The sequence below is a fragment of the Venturia canescens genome, chromosome 1, assembly GCF_019457755.1.
Source record: "Venturia canescens isolate UGA chromosome 1, ASM1945775v1, whole genome shotgun sequence".
NCBI classification, from domain to species: Eukaryota; Metazoa; Arthropoda; class Insecta; order Hymenoptera; family Ichneumonidae; genus Venturia; species Venturia canescens.
In genome coordinates this window covers 25,508,912-25,529,860 of record NC_057421.1, presented here as the reverse complement: position 1 = coordinate 25,529,860, position 20,949 = coordinate 25,508,912, and the positions used below count along the sequence as shown (strand labels likewise).

The following is a 20,949-nucleotide window of genomic DNA, read 5'->3' as shown; positions in this document are numbered from 1 at the left end:
TTTCATTAAGGTATTTATTAAGGTATGACCGTATTTTTTGGTAGCGCAGATTGGGGCACTCGGAATTTGAAATGACTTTTAACCTCTGAGGAGTCGAAGTTATATAGGAAAAGCTTCTGCTTCTGCCATTTTTACAACTTTTATTGTTAATATCTCTTTCAAGCATTCGATAATCCTTTAGTTTTATCGTCGATGATATGGATTCCTTACATTTTTTCAATCTGTGAGATATAGCTTGTATCAAGAACTTAGAATTATTTAGTATATGGATTGTTGAGTAGAAATTTAGTGATGATGGAATCTCCATCAGCCCCCGAATAAATTTTACGATTTTTGAAGTTTTAAGGTAACTCCTGTACTGCATGCTAGACAAATGAGTGCTAAATTTTCAAAACGCTTTTCGACCAAGTTCAACGTAACGATTAAACTTATTGTTAGTAGATATGTATTCAGGCATATCTTATTAACGTGGAAAAATATTTAAAACGCTAGTTTTGCAAAACCATCAACTGATAAATGCAAATTTCCACGCCGACACATTTTCACTGGTATTTTTCAAAGAATTATCTGTATTTTTAACCAATTTTATTGCACCAAGTCTCATTTTGTTCCTCAACTGATCCTCTACGAATTCACCACGTAGATTTTCCTTTAAACTCATTCCTTCATAAGTTATGAATGAAAAAGTTTTTTCACTTAATTAACAATTAGCTGCAACAGTGAAACGATCGAGTTAAAAAAACAACTACATGGTGGATTCATAGAGGACCGGTTGGCCAACAAAATGAGACTTGTTGCAATGAAATCGATGAAAAAACGCAGATAATTCTTTGAAAAATACCAGTGAAAATGTGTCAGCGTGGACATTTGCATTTATCAGATGATGGTTTCGCAAAACTAGAGTTTTTAATATTTTTACATCTCAATAAGATATGCTGTAACACAAATCCACTAACGATACATTTAATCGGTACGTTAAACGTGGTCTAAAAGCGTTTTGATAATTTAGCACTCATTTGACTAGCATGCGGTACAGGAGTTAGCTCAACTCTTTATTGAAAGTTCGATAACCTGACCTGAAATTTCAAATCAGTTATTTGTAGAATATTCGTGTTCGTGAGAGGAATATCTTGAGTGGAATTTCCGTGTCTGTTGTATACGAGGTTATGAATGAAAAAAATAATGAACCAACTCGAAATTTCAGTGCGAGTTAGACCGGTGTATCTTGGAAATAAAAATTGTTGAGTTTTATTAAATTCAGTGAATTTCATCAACAGTCCTGAGAACCGTAATTTTTTCAGCGTGACTTGTCCAATTCAGATGTTATGCTCCCAATTCCGTTGCATTTATTTCTGCTTCATTACTTTTCGTTGCACGAGCCATTGCATTTCGAGAGGCTCTCAAAGCTCTCTGTTTTACCTGCAACCTTTGTCGAATGAATGATAGATGAATTAGCCAGGCAGCAGTGAAGAAGGTCAAAGAGCTACCGAAAGGGGGATCTCGCTCGCCCGCATTCGATCGTCGCCCACCGAGTTCATTTTACAATTTGAAAAATCAGATTCCCACCGACCCACAGCTCGAATATTCAAGCCGGAGTTGTAGCAAGTCGAGCTTTTCATCGCCCACGCTAAATGTCATCAAAACCTCTTTCATGCTTGATATTATGAAGCCCCGGAAGCAGGAAAACAAATAAATGGGCGTTACGGCTGGCAGCAGACGTAGAAAAAAAAATTGAAGAGCTGACAAATTCGTTCCCGGATCATCATTCAATTTCCAGTACATAGGATTCGTTCCAATCTCACTTTCTTGCTGATGAATTCCCGTGTCCGTACTCCCCTCGTTTAATTGCTCAATATTGATTCTCTCAATTCTATCTGACCTTTAGAAAAAGTAATTTATCGAGAAAACTCACAATGTTTTTGTCAAAATCGTACAAAACGTTGAGCCTTCTCTCCAAACGTTGTTTCAACCAAATAAAAAAGAGAAAAACCAAACAAAAAAAAAAGAAAACGTGAATCGAAGGATCTGCAAGGATCGTTGCACGGATTTTTAGGATTTTTGTGTTGCATCCTCGTTTTCTCTTCACGTATGCCATTGAAAAGTTGGAAGCTCCTTGGAACGAGGGTAAATACAAGTTGAACGATCGGCATTTCGAAGCCTCCGTTACGTCGTTCGAAATGATGAACGAGGTTGATAATTTAGCAACAACAAAAATGTGGAGTTGAAAATAAGATGTCAAGAGAGAGTTTCGGATAAAGTTGAGCTGGCTCACTTGTAACCAGGTTGGGCGAGGTTTCAGCGGGTCGAGAGGAGAAAGGAGATACGAGCCCCGCCGCGTGGTTCCGTGGTGGGGTGCTTTTTGGGGCGCAGAATCACGAGTTAGAGCGAGTCCACGCCCCCGCGGGATCGAAAAAGAGAAGCGAGGTGAGAAGAGAGAAGATCGAGAGAGGGCTGTCTGGCATCCCCGTGTTACTTTTCGTGACGTCACGGAGGAGAGGTACGCCGAGTACAGCGCGAGCGAGGCCCGCGGGGGCTGGAGGAGGAGGGCTCGAATCAATATCCAACGTCCCGTGCCTCGGCGCGCGGTCCTCGTCCACCCCCGAGATATCCCGAAGTGCCTTCAGTGCGGGGAGGTCGCCGCGACGCTTGGGACGTGGAAGTAACGTCGCTCCGAAGACCGGCGACATCCACGACGGCTCGTAAGCGAGCGATTCTGTAACCGATATTTCAATCGCTAAAATCAACAACAATAACGAGTCAATCACGGAGCGCTAACGTCGAGGCAGATACAAAAATATCTCATTTAGTTAACGTTGCTGTATAATAATATAAATAAATAAATAAATAAATAATGAGGAATCCGAAACGGCTGACGGGAGACGAATAAATAATCATTGGATCTTTCGAGAATCGAGAAAACCCAGTGCAAATCGCGACAGCAAATGTGTTCTTGAAGCAATTGTTTAATTAATCGTTCGAGCAAAACAAAATTATTAATTTTCGCATGGAAAATTGTGTGTGTAATTGAGCTTACGAACAGCCCGAGCTCACCGTCGATTTATACTTTTTTTGTCGAAGCCCGATAAGACCGGGTCGAATGCAAACCAAGACGTGCCGTTCGGCTGTGATTCCTGAAGTCGTCGCGGCTGTACTTAGCCGCGCTGAGGATTTATCAGGACGACTGGAAGCCCCTGTGAACTGGTAAGTAGTCATGGAAATTCATTGCCGACCAGTGTCCCTCGAGGGGTAAACAAAATTTAGTGATTCTCATTCGCCCGATTAGTTTCAATTACGGTTCAACAGTTGCAAACACTTGCGCGCCATGTCGGGTCTTCGAGTTAGCGGAAGCGTCATAGGGATCGATAGTGTGCTTCGCGGTTTGGCTATTTTCATTTGATCGATTTCACACAGCCGCTGAAACATTAATGTCCGTTCGATATGGCGGTTCTAATAAGAGCTCTGGCTATTTGTTGATGGCCGAAGCTCTGTCACGCGATAATGCTAAAAATATAATTAAAAATGGCATCATCGGTGCCGAAATACGTTCGGCGCGCGCGATTGTCGCTATTTTAATATGGAAAAAAACGAAATCTGAAAAAATCTTTCAATCTTCGTTTCGCGAAAAATCCCATTCGAATCGATCCTTTTTATGCTCCCCCCGGATCATTTCCCGTTTGAAAAATAAAGACGACGCTAGAGCATCCTTGAAGGAACCAGGAAGCATATTAAACGGGATAATTGACACCAGGTGAGCTCCCTCGTGGATCGCGGAAACATCAAAGTGGAGGGGTGGTAAGAGGTTGGTTGGGAAGAGCACGGAGTCGGAGGACGAGTGAAGGAGATAAGCTCAGAATCGGGAGTCGTGGGCAGCGGGGCGACCGGTGAGTTGGGCGAAAAATCGATGGCCATCAGCGCCCATGGGCGGCCTCGCGTTTAGGACAAGGAACAGCCCCTCCCAGAAGACCTCACTACGGTGGGGTGACTGCTGTCCCCCTAACATTGAGTACATCAGCCCACCGGCGTCGTCGGCCGTCCTTAAGGACCGTCATCAGGACATGCCACCGGTGCCTGTGTGAGGCTGTCCCCCGCTGTTGCGTGACTGTACCCCACGGGGTCTTCAGAGGTACCGTTACATTCAGTATCGTACTGGAGGAAACTTTTTTTTTTCGACTTTTCATCAACGCAAACACTTCACGATTCGCATGAAACGTTCCTTTTTATTGACCGTCGTCCCTTGGACCGAAGGCGATTATTGACGCTGTGTCGAATTAAAAAAAAGCTTTTTCCGTAGCTTCACGGTCGATGAAAAAAACGCAGTGGGATGCGAATAAAAAAGTTTTTGAACGCAGTTTCTAGTTTGGATCTCGTTCATAACGTTTCGTTGAAAAAACTTTCATTCTTTTCTTGGGTCGATTTAGAGGATATTTATAAAGAAACTATAGTGACCAGCAGTTGAGAGGGCGCGCAAACCTGTTTACAATGCAAAACGCACGCCGTCTCCGTCTCCATTCAGGTATCCAGACGTTCCCAAATCAGATCGTATCCCGAACCTCTCGGACCTCCGTCTCCGTCAACTCGAGCTAACGCCGGTCGACTTATCCTCACCGAAGATGATCAATATCGCCGGCTTCGTGTCGATCGTATTATTCTACATTCTAATCCTTGGAGTCGGAATATGGGCGGCCAGGAAGAAGGAAGCCGGCAACGACTCCGAGGAGGAGGTGATGCTTGCCGGTCGTTCGATCGGCTTGTTCGTCGGCATCTTTACGATGACGGCAACGTGGGTAGGCGGAGGTTACATTAACGGAACCGCCGAGGCTGTTTACACCAAGGGGCTTGTCTGGTGCCAAGCACCCTTCGGCTATGCCCTCAGCCTCGTTTTTGGTAATTTTTCTTTAACCGTATCTGACGATTGTGAAAAAGGATGTTCGAGTATGATATCGGTTGAGTGATGCCGCATCGAAAGCCTGTCAAATGTTGGTAAAATCAGACGCTCGATCACCCGCCGTGCCAATGAGCCTCAAATGACCTTCAATTACTGCTGCAGGCAGGACTTACGACGAGGCAGGAATAAATGCTCTCCGACAAAACTCCCACCGGATATCATACTTGCACGTCCTTTCAGTAGACTTTTTATACTTTCACGAAACTTCAGTGCCTCTACTTGCTTTACGTTAATTCCTCTCAGGTGGTATATTTTTCGCCAACAAGATGCGACAGCAGGGGTACATTACGATGCTCGATCCGCTCCAGGACGCTTTTGGGGAACGTATGGGTGGTCTCCTGTTTTTACCAGCCCTGTGCGGCGAAGTCTTTTGGGCAGCTGGAATTCTCGCTGCCCTTGGGGCCACCATAGCTGTCATTATTGACATGGAACAAAGCACGTCCGTCATATTGAGTGCTTGTATCGCTGTGTTCTACACGCTGTTCGGTGGACTGTACTCGGTCGCTTACACAGACGTTATTCAACTTTTCTGCATCTTCATCGGTCTGGTGAGTGAACTGAAGAGTCGAAGGAACGCTTTGGCGTTGACGGGACGACTCACCTGACACGTGTTCACATGGAACGCATCTCCCGGAACTTGGGAAATCACCCTCGCTCGCTCTTGAGAAAGAATCCTTGTAAAGTTACTCTAGAATGTCGCGCTCGCTCGATTTATAATCTAATGATCCGTGGAGTCGACTCTTGGGGCTTTTCCCCAACGCTCGGTTATCCTTACGGGGCTGAGCAAGGCTGCGGGAAAAAAGGAATCCTTTGAAGCCACCTCAATTCGCATTACTCGCGCGCGTGCTTTCACTCGGGTCTGGGGATCGCGCTTTATTGAATACGCTTCACCAAATACGGTTTCGCAGACTTACCGGGACTTTGTCACATTCGATTATGTTTGGGCTGAGCCACCGGTCAAAAGACGTCTTATTACTGGCACAATGAATCGTCGGACTTTCGTAAATGAGATCAGTTCTCGTGTCATTTGAGCAACTCCGACGACACGTTGCACGAGTCCTTAAAAATGCAGGATCTTTACGAGGATTTTTCAAAATTCGATTTTCAGTGGATGTGTATTCCGTTCGCGTGGATGAATGAACACGTCGAGCCACTAAGTTCGATGAACGTCGATTGGATCGGGGTGATACAGCCCAGCGAGTACTGGTCGTACTTGGACTACGGTTTATTGCTGATATTCGGTGGCATACCTTGGCAGGTATACTTCCAGCGCGTTCTTTCGTCGAAAACAGCAGGAAGGGCTCAATTACTTAGCTACGTCGCTGCCGCTGGTTGTATCTTGATGGCCATACCACCGGTCATGATTGGGGCGATTGCTAAAGCCACGCGTGAGTCTTCAATTCTCAATGTTTCCTTTTCATATACTTTATCGGACTGTGCAGTACTTCGGCACTTTGCTCGATCTTCATTAACGTCAAACGTTATGAACGTCGATTCCTCTTCCGGTGAATTTCGATGCCACTCGAAATTGTGGCGATCCGTTGCACTCCCTACTGCCTTAAAATCCCGATCTCTCACGAATTATTATTTTATCTGTTCTGCTTGAATTCCACCGATATTTTTGCTCGAGTATCACTGAACTTCACGTCGCGTGTGAGTCGTGATACTCGCCGTTGTCTTTGGTGATGCTTCGGTTCATCTTTTGACGTTGCAAAGAGGATTACCGGGTGCGAAGGTTACTCGAAATTTGTGGGGGACGCTTCGAGGCCTTTTTGCTTTTGTATATGCTAAAGGTATTTACGGTTATTATAACGGAGAGTCCGACACTCTTGAGGGGTGAACGAGGCGGATTCGCGTGGGCTTTACAGTTTTGCTGTTTGATCGCACCAAGTCGCGGAAGCCCCGGGCAACGCTACCGTGGGACCTGCGGGCATGTTTGTCATTAATTAAAGTGGGATTGAGTCAATGTTTTCCGGAAGGAGTCTTCCATAAAGTTTTCAATGCTGAGAGCTCACAGAAGGTTACGCCTACGAACTCTGCGCATCAATATTTGCTTTTGATTAGCGGAGTGCCCGATAAGCCGGGAAAGCCCGAAGGAGAGTCATTGGCATGCTTTTCCTCGTTGTATTTTCTCAGCCTGGAACGAGACGGACTACAGGGGACCTTGGCCGCTGACGGAGGCAGAAAACTCGATGATTTTGCCGATGGTGTTGCAGTATCTGACGCCAGCGTTCGTATCGTTCTTCGGTCTTGGCGCGGTCTCAGCCGCTGTCATGTCATCAGCCGACAGCAGTATCCTGTCGGCGAGTTCGATGTTCGCGAGAAACGTCTACAAGCTCATCTTCCGACAGAGAGTGAGTACAAGCCTAAATAAAAACAGTCAGAATAAGCGGAGCTCAGATTTTCCACCGATTCAAATGATCGCGCGATATTATCGTGCATAAATTCAATATCGCGAGGTATGAACAAGGATCAATCCGAAAAAGCAAGATGATCGGAACATAACAAAATATGCCCGCCTGTCGAATGTTCAGGCATCCGAGATGGAGATCATTTGGGTGATGCGAGTGGGCATCGGTGTCGTTGGTATACTGAGCACCGTCATGGCACTTACGATACCATCGATCTACGGTCTCTGGTCCATGTGCTCGGATCTCGTCTACGTCATACTATTCCCCCAACTGTTGATGGTCGTCCATTTCAAGGAGTACTGCAACACTTATGGTAGCCTCGCGGCGTACGTAATAGCTTCTCTCGTGAGAATCGCCGGTGGCGAGCCAATAATGGGCTTACCAGCTCTCATACGTTATCCGGGCTACGACGAAGCCACGGGACAGCAAATGTTTCCGTTTCGTACAATGGCCATGCTGATATCCCTGATAACTCTCATCGGAGTGTCTTACGGTACACAAGTTGCATTCCTAACGGGTAGATTGGCGCCCGGTTACGACGTGTTTCGTTGCGTAGTCAACATTCCCGAAGACGTCGAGAGGGTCGGACCCGACCCTGCGGAGGGTGAACAAATGGCAGTCCTTGCCGCCGGGGCCGGAAGACTCTACGGCAGCAAGGACGAAGCTTACGGACGAGTGAATGAAGCACTCGAGCCGGACTATGACATGGAGCCGGAGAACAGCGGTCCTGTCGCTCGTCACGACAGTATCATCGGCGGTGGTGGAGGCGGAGTCGGACATCCGGGACCTTACGGCCCCAACGTTCCACGACAGCCCCAATCCAGCACCGCGTTTTAATAATACAACCCGGTTCCGTGATCACAAGCTGTGACCAACAATAAGTGCGGTGACGCGATGCTTCTCCCTTAACCTTCAAGCCCAACGAGTCTCCTTGGTCATTCGTAATAACCCAATTGCGTCTCTCCACCTTCTCTTTTATATGGTCATATCGTTTATTCGCTATTTTTCATCGCAACTTTTTGTTTATTTATCCATCGATTTTTGGTGGTACTATCATTTTTTCAATATTTCCCTGTATACGCCAAATTCAAGTTTATTTCCAAGGATAAAAAAAACGCTGCCGTATACGTAATTGCTTACTCATCCCCGTCGATCCCGCACCGATTTCCCGCATCGCGTCACCAATTAGGCCTAGTGATTTTCTTGTTTTCTTCTTTTGAGATATATATACACACACACACATACACACACACATACACGGACACAAAATGTATATATTTAGAGTCTATCAGAGTCGCTTGAGAGGAATATTATGAAAATAATAATAATAATAATAATAATAAAGTAGCGTTCGAAAAGTAACTATAATGGCGAGGCGTCGAGGCCGATCCGTCCAAGAGGAGAAAAATAATAAGAAAAAGAGAGAACGATTAATTGAAAAAAATTCCAAGAGAAAATTTATTTATCGATCATATTGAATTTCATCGAGGTGTGTCTGTGCGCGAGTGCGAGTCGGGGGTCAGCTGTCGCATTAGGCATGCGCGCGCGTGTGCCCGCCGCCGAGAATTATTAAGCAGGTGAACGTGAAAAGCGAGAAGACAATGAAAGACCAGCCCTAATTAGGGCCGACGGTTAATTAATCACGAAAAGGCTCGAATCCGGGGAGGAGACCTCTTTTAAAATCGATCGCCTTAACTGCGAAATTCAAACTGGAGGAGAGCCCCCAACCTCCCTAGAAACAGCCAAGTACGTACGTATACTCACAGACACGTGCATACACAGACGGCACACAAAAATTATAAATACACAAATGCCACACGAAAAACAGGTATTAATAATAATTCACCCTTCGTTACTCCGAATATAGCGAGTAACCGTACGTTACGAAAAGAGGCTTTTGTACTCGTAATCGACCGTTCTTCCCTCTTCCCGCGTTCGTATCGCAGTTTTCTTTCGCGATAATCAATAATACGCGTATCTGTAATGCCGGTGTAAGAGACGCGCGTAGCTTACGAAAATTCGAGATTTATACGTGTTCGGGCTTATTGGGGCTGGAAAAAGTCAAAATCCCAGAATATTTGTGTAGAAAAAATGATGGCGAAGGTTGTAGAAAGCAACAAACCGAAGGATCAGTTTGAGGGGAGTTGACGAAAGGAGAAAATCCGTATAGAAGACCGAAATGAGTGCGAATCATGCGAAGAAGTGGGCGGGAGTTAGCGGGCGAATAGCAGCAGCAGGTTGATGTTACGCTGTCTGTCAAGTGCGAGAGCAGTTGGCCGTAGTAGTTCCGTGCCCGAGCGAGTACAATGCGTGAGTTCGACTGTATACAATAACTTAATTACGAAATCGTGAGAACGAACGCGCAAAAGTGCCATAAAAACGAGGAAAAAATAACATAAAAAAAAATAAACACATTTTCAGACTTATCCGCAGCATTTTTTTTTCTCCGTAGCATACGGAGTCGTCACTCCGCGGTTCGAAGAGACCGAAAAACCTAATTCAATAAAACATAAAAGCAAATCCTTCGCGACGAAATATTGAGCGTTCCATGTATAAAAACGACACGTCGGTGAGCTTACGAAATTGAATATCTCTGGTGCTAGAAAGCTCGCGCGTTCATTGCGGATTATTTATCATGGGAATAAAGCTGTTTGTCGAAAGTGGTTCCTCTATATGTATTATTACTCAAATGTGTATCGAGATGTCGTTTTCCGGGTATAACCTATCACCGGGGTATATATATACAAATATATATATATATACATATAAATATATATTTATTTATGTATACGCAAAATGTACGATTATTTATAGACGAAAAACGGACGGATCGACCCACGCTCAATGAACAGTTGTGTTTATCATATAGTATATATTATATATATTAATTATTTCAATGGATAGAGAATATATCGCAAGGTATTACATATATAAATACACAAATATACATATATACATATATATTGATATATACACAGACACATATATATATATATATATATATATATATATATATATATTAACGTATAAGTCAATACGAAGTAATGATTATGGAAATAAAATCACCCGGAAGCGGATCTCGAGTGATCTTATAGGAGCAATATGACTCGGCGTCACTTAACGATATCCCTCGTGCGAACTCTCCTCAATGAGTGTGCGTTATAAATATATATAAATACATGCGTAAATGTAATATATATTTATGCAAAGCCACGTATATCTTCGGGGGTAAACTATAAATATGAATATATATATATATATAAATAGTCAGGTGTAACGAGTGCGAAAGGAAGAGAAAAATAATTAGTCTGGTAGGGTGCATAACTATTATGGATCATCGTTGTTACGGTCATATCCTCGTTGTTACTTTCAGTTCCTACCATTATTATGTATCCACCTTGACGAATGCGTATATCGCGAGTCATGTATAGACTAGGGTGATTAAAAGATGAAAAACATTTATTCTCTCTCAAAGCTGCAAGTGATTGTGTTAATACGTAATGCGGAAGTAATTATCTCGAAATTTGGGCCATCTAAAAACATGTTTAGACGCGACGGCGATGACGTTAAAATTTTATTTTTTATATAGTGACAAACTTAAAAACGACGATAAAGAATGATCGATTGATTGCAACGACAAAAGTCAGCGAATCGAAAATCGATTCTCTCAAAATTTGAGCTTGGAGGAAAAGCATCTAGAGGTCGTGCAATAGATTTTCTAGTTTTTTTTTTTTTTTTTGTTTTCCTCGATTTTTCGTAAACTTTTCGAGATAAAAATGATTCGCTTCGTTTCGCAACTTGATATTATGTTGGCATATCGTGAAAACATTATATTCCCAAAATTTGTATCATCTGACAAATTTTGAGAGAATTACTTTTTCATTAAAGTGTTAACATAATCACTTGCGACTTTGAGGGAAAAAATGCATTTATTTTTTTTTAATCACCCCAGTATACACGTATATGTATGTGACATGGGTATATATGTATAACTACGAATTATAGTAGCCAGGATAATGAAGGTGTAGTCATTATCGCATGTTGATCACCGCCGTCTCTGTTTGCCCAAATTTAGCGTGTTATAATGTTTATCAAAATACTAGTCTCGGGCTATGGTGCGTATTCGTCGGCTGCTTCGACTGCTCTCGAGATCAAACTCGAGGCATACCCTAAAATTGGCTATGCGGTCAGTTTTAATCAGATTCTACGTCGGGACTTTGTAACGGAATGATTTTTTGGTCCTACGTTTGAATTATTCAATATCTCGAGTCGCATCGAGCATTTGTTTTTTTTTTTTTTTTTTTTATAATTAGCTGGGAAGGAGGAACTTTATATTTTATGACGAGACCTCGTTCAAGTGCGAGCATGGCTTAGTTCGTCGTCGAAATTGGATGCTCCGCGGGGTTTGATATTCGGCAGTTGAGCGTCGTTTTCTATTACTCGCTCGTTGGAAACGGTGAAAACTCCGGTTTCTCCGTATGCGACAGTCGGAAACTCGTTACGAGGGATCCGCGTCGTGAACCGTGTCCACATTAGCCTCGCAAAGATTGAGCCGTTCTGAGAAAGTACGTGCGGAAAATTGTTTCAACATTTTCACGAGTTTTCCCTTACCGTTGATCGCCTGCATTTTGTTTTTTGTTCGATCCGACGCTGTGCTCCATTTTTGAAAATCATGCTTTTCCACTTACGCCACCGAGACGAACGTCGGGGCACACGCGCTACTTGAGCAGATCCTCGGTGAAACGAAAGGTGGTGAAATTTTTCAAATTATCGTGCCGATTTAACCGCTTCGTATTCTTCGCCAATACGAATTTCGCTGACCAGCCGTCGAAGCCGGACCGAGTGAAACCTACGCATGACAAACTGAAATATAAATAGCTCTGATCTGCGGTGAAAGAATGATCAATTTAGGGATACTTGTAAGTTAGGTGTAAAAACAAGTTATCGTTTGTACGTGTACAAAAGTGGTTCGGTACGTTGGGAAAATTGAGAAGCACGAAAGATAAGTAGAGTACGAAACGAGTGTAAAAAAGAGAAGAAATGAGGAAATGAAAAAAAAAAAGAAAAAAAAAAAATACAATGCTCATGAGAGCCCTCCCTTCCGTTAGTATTACAAAGGCGCCTCGATTTAATCATCGATGATCACTGGTTACTTTCACTCTTGTTAAATCCAGTAACCACAGAGAGCCGGGACTATTGAGCAATTACTTTTACATTTCGCGCAAACGAGTCGTCGTCGCGCATTCGTTCGTTCCCTCATTCGTCGCTTCGTCGTATTGCCATTATCATTGTCATACCGGGGTTATTTTGGAAGGAATGTTTTAACGATTTAACGATAGGCTTTCGTGTAGAATAAAAGAAGAATTAAAAAATATAATCAAGTCGCATCGTCATACTTTGTTCAAATGTAGTAATCGATGCTTCGATTTTCATTCTATTATTTTTCTACGTCGCGAGGATTCAACTTTTGGCTATTTCGCGAGCATCACGCGTTAAGCACAAAGTCCTGATCACCTACATATCAATTATTTCAATGAAATAACATCGTCATAGCGAGCATGTAACGAGAGATAAATGGAGAATAAATGGAACCTATACATATCACAAAGTGTGCTCTGATATCGTTATACATTTATAGTGTAAGAGGTAAGGAAAATGTACGAAATAACAAAAATCCTTGATTGGATAGAAATAATATCGTTCGATGGCTTTTTTTGTTTTTCACGAGAAAAAATAATTAAAAAATGAAAAAAAAAAAAAAATAATATAAAAAAAACTTCATAGAATATTATGTAAATGTGAATAGGCAACGAAATGGAGAACTCTCCGGTTAATGCTACCACGTTGAAGCCAAGTTCGACCTTATCGAAAGAACCATCAACCGCTTTAGCGTTTCGGATGATAAATTGAAAGAAAAAAATGTAGTTAGTCACGTGTATTTTCAGGCTCTGGGGAAAAAGGTGTAATTTCGCCAAGAGCCGCAAAGAATATTGGTTGAAAATGATGGCGGATGTAACGCAATATAAATGACGTCAAAATGCGATTATCACGAAAAATTGTGGTAGCGTACGAAATGTAATCTTGAGTCATCACATTGAGAAAAAAGTTTGTTCACGTGGAATGAGAATAAAAAAAAGTCATTTGATAGAATCTGAAAGTTCGTTTGTTGCCCCAAAATCGTGACTCGGAGGAACGATGTATCTCAATCATTGATAAATTTCATATCCATTTTTCATATCGTTTTAAATTACTTGACGAATTTGAGGGTTCAAAGGATTACAAGGAATCATGTTTTTCGTCTTTTATCGTAATCGGAATTCAGGGACGCCTGATAAACTTTTTTCCCTCGAGAGTTGTATTATTATGATAATTAACATGATAATTACATGAAACCACATGGTCCACAAGACAAACGAAATCCATAAGCATATATGTATATTAATTATGTGTAAAATTGCGAGAAAGCGGTTGGCGATACGTTGATTGTAAATGTTAAAAATAAACGGTGTATAAACAAGAGACTCTTTTTTTATTCATTATACCCTTTCGTATGAAGACACATGGATGGAAATAAACAGGAACCCTCCATTACGCGAGCTTCGATCCATGGCGGCCGAGAGTTCACGTAAGTACAATGCTCCTTTCAGGCTCTGATTTGCAAAACAATTTTATCCATAACAGTTTTGAGAATAACTAGCATGTCGATCATTCTCGTTAGGGATCATGTTCGATCGTTTGAAATATTTTGTTGAAATTGTTTCTGTACACGGAGAAAACGAGGCAAAAATTCTAGAGGAAGCGTATATATACGCACTGGATTGCAGCATTAATTCGAAGAGCAGTAATAAGAAATGTTCCATCCACCATAATAAAAAGACCAACACCCGTACCTTTTATTCAAAAGACTCGAGAGTCTTTTTAAGCATAGTAAAAATGTTTTCAGTCACCTGAAATGTTTATACTGTTAAGTAGGCTCGGGCAACCTTGAAAACAATGAATGTATGGTAAAATGTCACACGTATTCGCGGTGTATAATCGTGTATTTATCATAGAATTTACTATGCCGACAGTCAAAATTTGTGATACATTTCCACCTATCAGTAAGTGCTAGTATGACAGGATACATAACACTCGAAAACAAAAGGAAATAAACTTGTCACGTGCATCACTTTTTGCTATCCACATAAAGCTGTTTAGAATGAAAGGGACGAAAAATAGGAAATTTCAAAAATGAATTTGAAAATTATTGAAAAATAATATATATTCCTCACTACACAAAACGAATCCATTTTCTCCGTGTGCTGGATCGAGAGCTGAATATTTGCAACTAAAATATATCCCAATTTTTCAATCTCTTTTAAATAAACCTGGCATTTATTCATCTCTTTCGTCTCAGGTATAATTCTGGCGATATTGATTTTCTCGTGACACCAGGAGATCGTGCATCCCTCTTATATTTTTACATACATCAATGATGTCAGCAGAGTTTTACATCTCTCGGTTCGAACACAAGTCCGGTATCCCATGGGAAAGAATGAAAACCCAAGAAATTTGAGAAACGTTGAGGGACAAAAAAACGTGGATGACGGTTCCGTGTCCAGCGTGAGAAAAATTTCTCAACTCGCCGTTAATAGCAGTTTTCGTTATAAGCTTAGCTTGGGTTAGAGACCAGAGTATATAAATGTTTTTAGCCAGAATAAAGCAGGAATAGACGCCTCTTCAGTTATTCATGCTTCCCCGGTAACCGAGGTGAGTAGAATCGATAAATCGACCAAGCCAATTCCGGCGTAAGAGCTCCACGACGACCGAGTAACCTTACATAATTCAAGAAGCCTCTTTCCCACCAACACGCCACAATATCCTTCTGTAGCATATATCCGATGATCTTTGCTTTCGGTGTAGCATATCTCCCGGAATGAATTCCGCACAAACTCGGGAAATACTTTGACAAATCCCTCAGTATTATCTCTTGATAGTTCGATGAATATATTACTCCGGCTAGTCGATTATTATAAGCCTCATATTCTTTTTTAATATTCTCTCTAATACGTTGCCGGATGTCGAATATGAAAAAATTCATGTTCGGGGGGAGGTTGTGATGGGGCTTTAGGTGTTTCCACTTCGAATCAAATCTGATTGATTGACGATAAAATCGCGGGAAACATCGTGATGACTCTGTTCGAGAATTTCTTGGAATGAATATTCAGAAAACGTTGCTATATACGATGTCTTGTAGAAATTGGATTCGATCTGAAAGGAGGAAAAAAAGTGGGAAGAATCTAATTGATTCGGAGTGTTTGGACAATGACAAAATCTGTTGAAAATAGAATAAAGAGAAACTATTGTCATTTCGTTGTAAAAGAGTGTTGAAATTTTGTGGTTTTCCGAGTGGTAAGAAATGACGGATCGATCGTAGACGTTTGGAGTTACGTTGGGAATTATTTGAGAAAAAGTTGAATAAGGAGTCAAGTGTTCCAGCTTGTAGCGGCTTTATTAATACAAAAAGCGTGTCTTTACAAAATAAATAAGAATAATACAGGCCCTTTCTGCGGGTGGATAAGCGCACGCGGTGATGTCGAATCGAGATGAAAATTCGCTCGCTGCCCTTGAGGTTTTCATTCCTTTTTCGTGTATTTTTTATTTTATTTTTTTTTTTTTCTTTCAGCGAATGTAAAATTGTCACTCTAATCATGAAATATCGACGAATTTATCGAACCCTCGGGGCATTGATTAGTTCACATTCCAAGCGAATAAAGCAGGTAAAAAGCCCGCTAACTGTACAAAAATTTCGTTTGGGCGATTCATTTGCGTGTTCTACAGGTAGCATATTGATACAATTTAGTTCGTCATTGTTATTTTCAATTTCATGGCAGTTCGCTCTTTCCTCGCGAAAAGTGTTCACACAGCTTGATTTCTTTGTCTCCACGAGGCATATTTTTGCTCGCGTTTAACGCTGAGATTAATGCAGCACCGAACACACCGATCATACTCGAATAATTAGTTCAACTTTGTATCTTTTCTCGTCCTCGCATCAAGAGGTTCATACTTTTTCGCGAGACTTTGCGAGCGCCATTTTGACTTTTCTCCGGTATTTTAATTTTGTTTTGTTGCTTAGTACTGATAGCCACCGTTGCTAGCATAGCCCTGTCCACCGCCGCTGCTGCCACCGCCGGAGTATCCACCCGAGCTACCACCGGAATATCCGCCCGAACTGCCACCGGAATATCCACCGGAGCTACCGCCCGAATATCCACCGGAGCTACCGCCCGAGTATCCACCGGAGCTACCGCCCGAATATCCACCGGAGCTGCCGCCCGAATATCCACCGGAGCCGCCGCCTGAATATCCACCGGAGCTGCCTCCGCTGTAGCCACTGCAACCGTTGAAAAACGAAATGATTTATTGCCTGATGGACTACGGGGTGAAAATATCCGGGAAAATGCTCACCCGCCGCCAAATCCGCCACCGCCGCCTCCGGAAGATGGCGCTCCGTAAGTGGACGAAGGACTGCCGCCGCTGTATCCGCCACCGCCGCCTCCTCCGGAAGATGGAGCTCCGTAGGTAGAGGAGGGTCGTCCACCGCCGAATCCGCCACTTCCGCCGAAGCTACCACCGGACGAAGGCGCTCCGTAGCTCGAGGATGGTCGGCCGCCACCACCTCCGGAAGAAGGTGCTCCGTAGCTAGACGAAGGTCGTCCACCACCGAATCCTCCGGAAGACGGTGCTCCGTAACTCGAGGAGGGTGCGCCGCCGCCGAATCCGCCGCCACCGAATCCACCGCCGCCGCCTCCGGACGAAGGCGCTCCGTAGCTCGAGGATGGACGCCCGCCGCCACCACCTCCGGAAGAAGGCGCTCCGTAGCTCGACGAGGGCGCTCCACCTCCAAATCCTCCGTTTCCACCGAAAGACGGGGCGCCGTAACTCGACGAAGGACGTCCACCACCTCCACCGGAAGACGGTGCTCCGTAACTCGAGGATGGACGGCCACCACCGAATCCACCGCCAAATCCGCCGCCACCGCCTCCGGATGATGGCGCTCCGTAACTCGAAGAGGGGGCTCCGCCTGTTGTTTCATCCATTCAATATCTTGAGCATCGCGAATTCTCGGGTACGGAACAATGATTTTACTCGGTGCAAATTTGGTATTCCTGACAGAGCTTACAAATTTCCAACTTTCATGATTTTCTGTTCTAGCGATAATTGGAAATATTGAGTGCGACACAAATTGATTCCCCATCGAATATTAATTTCATGTTTTTTTGCTGTTGAATTTCGTAATAAAGTACAGGGTGAAAAAAACTTTGAGTATGACACACAATTGATTTTGTCGTCATTGATTTGTTACCTCCGAAACCACCGCTTCCACCTCCAAAGCTTGGCGCGCCATAACTCGAGGAGGGTCGCCCGCCGCCTCCGGAAGAGGGGGCTCCGTAACTCGACGAGGGGGCGCCACCGCCGAATCCGCCGCCTCCGAAACCACCGCCACCGCCTCCGAAACCGCCGCCACCTCCACCGAGATTTGGAGTTCCGTAGCTTGTCGACGGTGGCAAGTAGCTTGTTGGTGCTGTAAATTGATGCAAAGAACCCATTATTGTCTCCTTCCTCAATAACTGTTTTTTGAAAAGCCACTGGAACATCGTTCGGCCGCGTCACTAAATCTTTTCTTTCTGGAAAATACCCTGCTGGCTCACCGTTATCGTTACACTTTTTGTCAAACGTCCTCGATTACCAATCTTGTCTGATCGATCAGCTTTTAACGATAATAATTTATGTATTTACTGATGATCGATTAATTGATAATGGATCCAGGGTCATTCCATTCATTTTACGTCTATTAGAGACGACTGTAATCAACGTGCACAACGTCTACTTTCTCCAAGAGATTATCGTCTCGTATTATTGCGATGATTATTAAGCATTATGACGGAAACACACTGGATAATGACGCAGATCAACGCGGCAACTTCCTCCTCATACGGAAGCGATTTTTCAATTTTGTGTTTGCCTTGTAAATCTTGATTTAGGGCCTACGATATTTCTACTGTACTCCCAGAGGCGATAGTAATTAGGAAGATTGAATGCAGCTTCCTACTTGTCATCAATACGAACGGATAATGTTTCCCTGCTCCTCTGAATCTATAATTTCTTTCTTGAACCTAAGTCAGCTCGATAAGTTTCCAGGATGAGTAATGACGTTCGAAAAGATTTCACAAAATTTATTTTCCCGTATACTTTTTGAAAATACTGTAGAGAATCAGTATTTTTCGATAATGGAGTCCGTGCGCTTAGACGCTTCTGGTTGACAAAATCTTTCCGAAAACAAAGAAACGAACATTCGATCCGGATAATGAGAATTATAAAACCCTAAGCATCGATTTATTCATCAAGAATCATTTCTATTCCCGTCCATCCGCATACGGGTAATAATGTTGTGATGGTAAAGCTAAACCACTCCGGGACATGCTATTTCGTGTGAGCGTCACGAAGAAGAAATCACTCGTAGTGTAGCGATCATGGTCGTGAATAGTAATGTAGCCCGATCTCGCGGATCATCGTTGTTTTCTCTCTTTCCCTTTCTCTCTCAGTGTCTCTCTGAAATTTTATACTCCCCGATGAAAAATTCACGCGCGCGACTCACAATACTACTTTCTTCGTCTAGTTCACAACGGTGAAAGTGTGGGAGATACGATTCGATGTTCAATGAGATATAAGCACGCTGTGTCTTGATGATGTTCTTCAGAGTCGCGACCTAGCGCCAAACCGTGTCATGTCGACTTAACGACCTTAACCGAGCTAAGAAAATTGAAGAACTCTTGATTTCTCGGTGTCCACGTTTTCATGTCAGGTACACGAAGTATTTCCAATGCGAAAGTACACGAAGGAACTTTTAGAAATTTTCAAATGAGAAATTCTACGTAAGCCAGTGACATCTTTGCGATGAATATAAATTGAGACGAAGTGACAATGACACGGGGGAACTGAAGGTGAGATTTGAATGAGGTTTGCCATTGATGCTGAGCTCCATCATTCGAAGTCACGACTTTACTCAAGTTTTATACTCTGCAATCAACCTCGCGACCGTGTCTTCGCTCCTCTCGTTGTAACCTGCCTCCGATCGAGTCTTTTCAAGATTTAATTTTAAATTAATAACACATCAAACATGCAGTTGTTAAGAGAGAACTCAAGACCGTGACAGCATGATCACGAATCGAATTTCTCATCCAAGTAGTCGTTCAAAGTTTCCATTTTCTTTACAGTTTTATTTTCTCATTCATTACGTACTTCGATGCAATCATTTTTCTGATATGATAAGCTGTCAAAAAGTTACTGTACGAGAGATTGAAAAAGTCTAGCGTTGCGTATCTCGATCTTGACAGGTTATTGATTTCGATTTTTTCACAAGCTTGGTAACATCACAGCACTTGAAACGAGTGACCTCGTTCTGCACATTTATGACGTTTTTCTTCAGGATCAAAATTGAGTGACATTCGATTTACAAAAATTACCTGTAACTGTCAATGAAATTTTGGTTCGTATTAAAGACTTGGGAATCCTTTCATTCCTTTAACTTCGGAAATAACAAAACGACGAAGTCGTACAAGTAAAATGTTTTCGTAATTTTTTTCAATGAAAAATGCTTCCTCGGTCTACAGTTCAGGTAAAGTACATAATTTCGTGTTGTCTGTCACCTGGAACACCGGTACTCGTGGAAATCTCGTTGTTTTCTCATGAACGAATCAGATATTTGGTCTTATTTTATTAAGGCTGAATTGCAAATTTGACCGCAAATTTCATGGCAAAGTACAAGTAGATAAAAGATCATATTGGCCTGTGAAAAGAATAGTTTTTGTTTCCGTGGTCCAGCAAAGTCACGCACTTGGATTCGCTCACTCAAAAATGGTATTGTTGATTTCGATTTAAAAAAGCACGATCGAGGACTGCTCTCAAAAAATTTGAAATTCGTGTGATTGCGATGAAAAATAAAACTTACGTTCAGCGATGCAGCTAGGCACGAGGAGGGCCGTAGCGACGATAGCGATGGCCAGGTTGGCCCATTTTCCAGAGTTCCTCATTTCGAAGAATCCCCAAAATCACTTACGAAAAAGACGCGAACTGATTTCCGAGTTCAAAGTGATAATCCAGGTTCCGCGATAATCCGCGGAATAAATAAACGCTCGATCGACTTAGGCTCGATCGTCGAGTGGGGAGCTAAGAAAAACGGACAACCAGAAGTGGCGCACAATCGTCGGAGTTGTAACAGTTCGTAGGATGCTACGAATTGTTCTAACGTGCTTCAAACATTGTCGATCTGTCTTATATAGTTGGCCGGGGCTTCTTTCGGAGAAAGTCTTCGCGGATGGTCTTCGGTGCAGAAGGAGGATGCCCACCACATCGTTCTTTTCTTACGAGACGCGTGTACGTACACGACACAACGTTAGGATGATGCGTCTTTTTCACGCCGGGTGGGGAACAACAAGAGAGGTAGGGGGGGGGTCGCTACTTTTGAAGATGCAGTGGGAGAGAAAAGGATCCGGGGGTTGCTGTACATTAAACACGATAATGTACGTCTGTGTAATAATACTGTCGTGTGTG

General features: G+C 42.9%; 2 protein-coding genes and 1 long non-coding RNA gene across 3 annotated transcripts; 2 read left to right on the top strand and 1 right to left on the bottom strand.

Moving 5' to 3' along the window:
• The first annotated feature begins 2,475 nt into the window (after positions 1 to 2,475).
• ChT (choline transporter) lies at positions 2,476 to 13,873 on the top strand. The gene is made up of 7 exons (XM_043419143.1): positions 2,476 to 3,201; positions 3,749 to 4,123; positions 4,514 to 4,884; positions 5,189 to 5,493; positions 6,054 to 6,333; positions 7,082 to 7,299; positions 7,480 to 13,873. Exons 3-7 carry the CDS (start codon positions 4,611 to 4,613, stop codon positions 8,191 to 8,193), a joined length of 1,791 nt encoding a protein of 596 aa, XP_043275078.1. The 5' UTR covers positions 2,476 to 3,201; positions 3,749 to 4,123; positions 4,514 to 4,610; the 3' UTR covers positions 8,194 to 13,873.
• A 1,955-nt stretch (positions 13,874 to 15,828) lies between these two features.
• Positions 15,829 to 20,634, bottom strand: LOC122415743 (loricrin). Its single transcript, XM_043428164.1, has 4 exons — positions 20,348 to 20,634; positions 17,702 to 17,920; positions 16,804 to 17,419; positions 15,829 to 16,729 (listed from the first exon to the last, which is right to left on the bottom strand). Exons 1-4 carry the CDS (start codon positions 20,427 to 20,429, stop codon positions 16,468 to 16,470), a joined length of 1,179 nt encoding a protein of 392 aa, XP_043284099.1. The 5' UTR covers positions 20,430 to 20,634; the 3' UTR covers positions 15,829 to 16,467.
• On the top strand, positions 17,308 to 17,671 carry LOC122415746 (uncharacterized). The gene is made up of 2 exons (XR_006261964.1): positions 17,308 to 17,464; positions 17,551 to 17,671. It is a non-coding gene; the product is annotated as an uncharacterized lncRNA (long non-coding RNA).
• Positions 20,635 to 20,949: the final 315 nt, after the last annotated feature.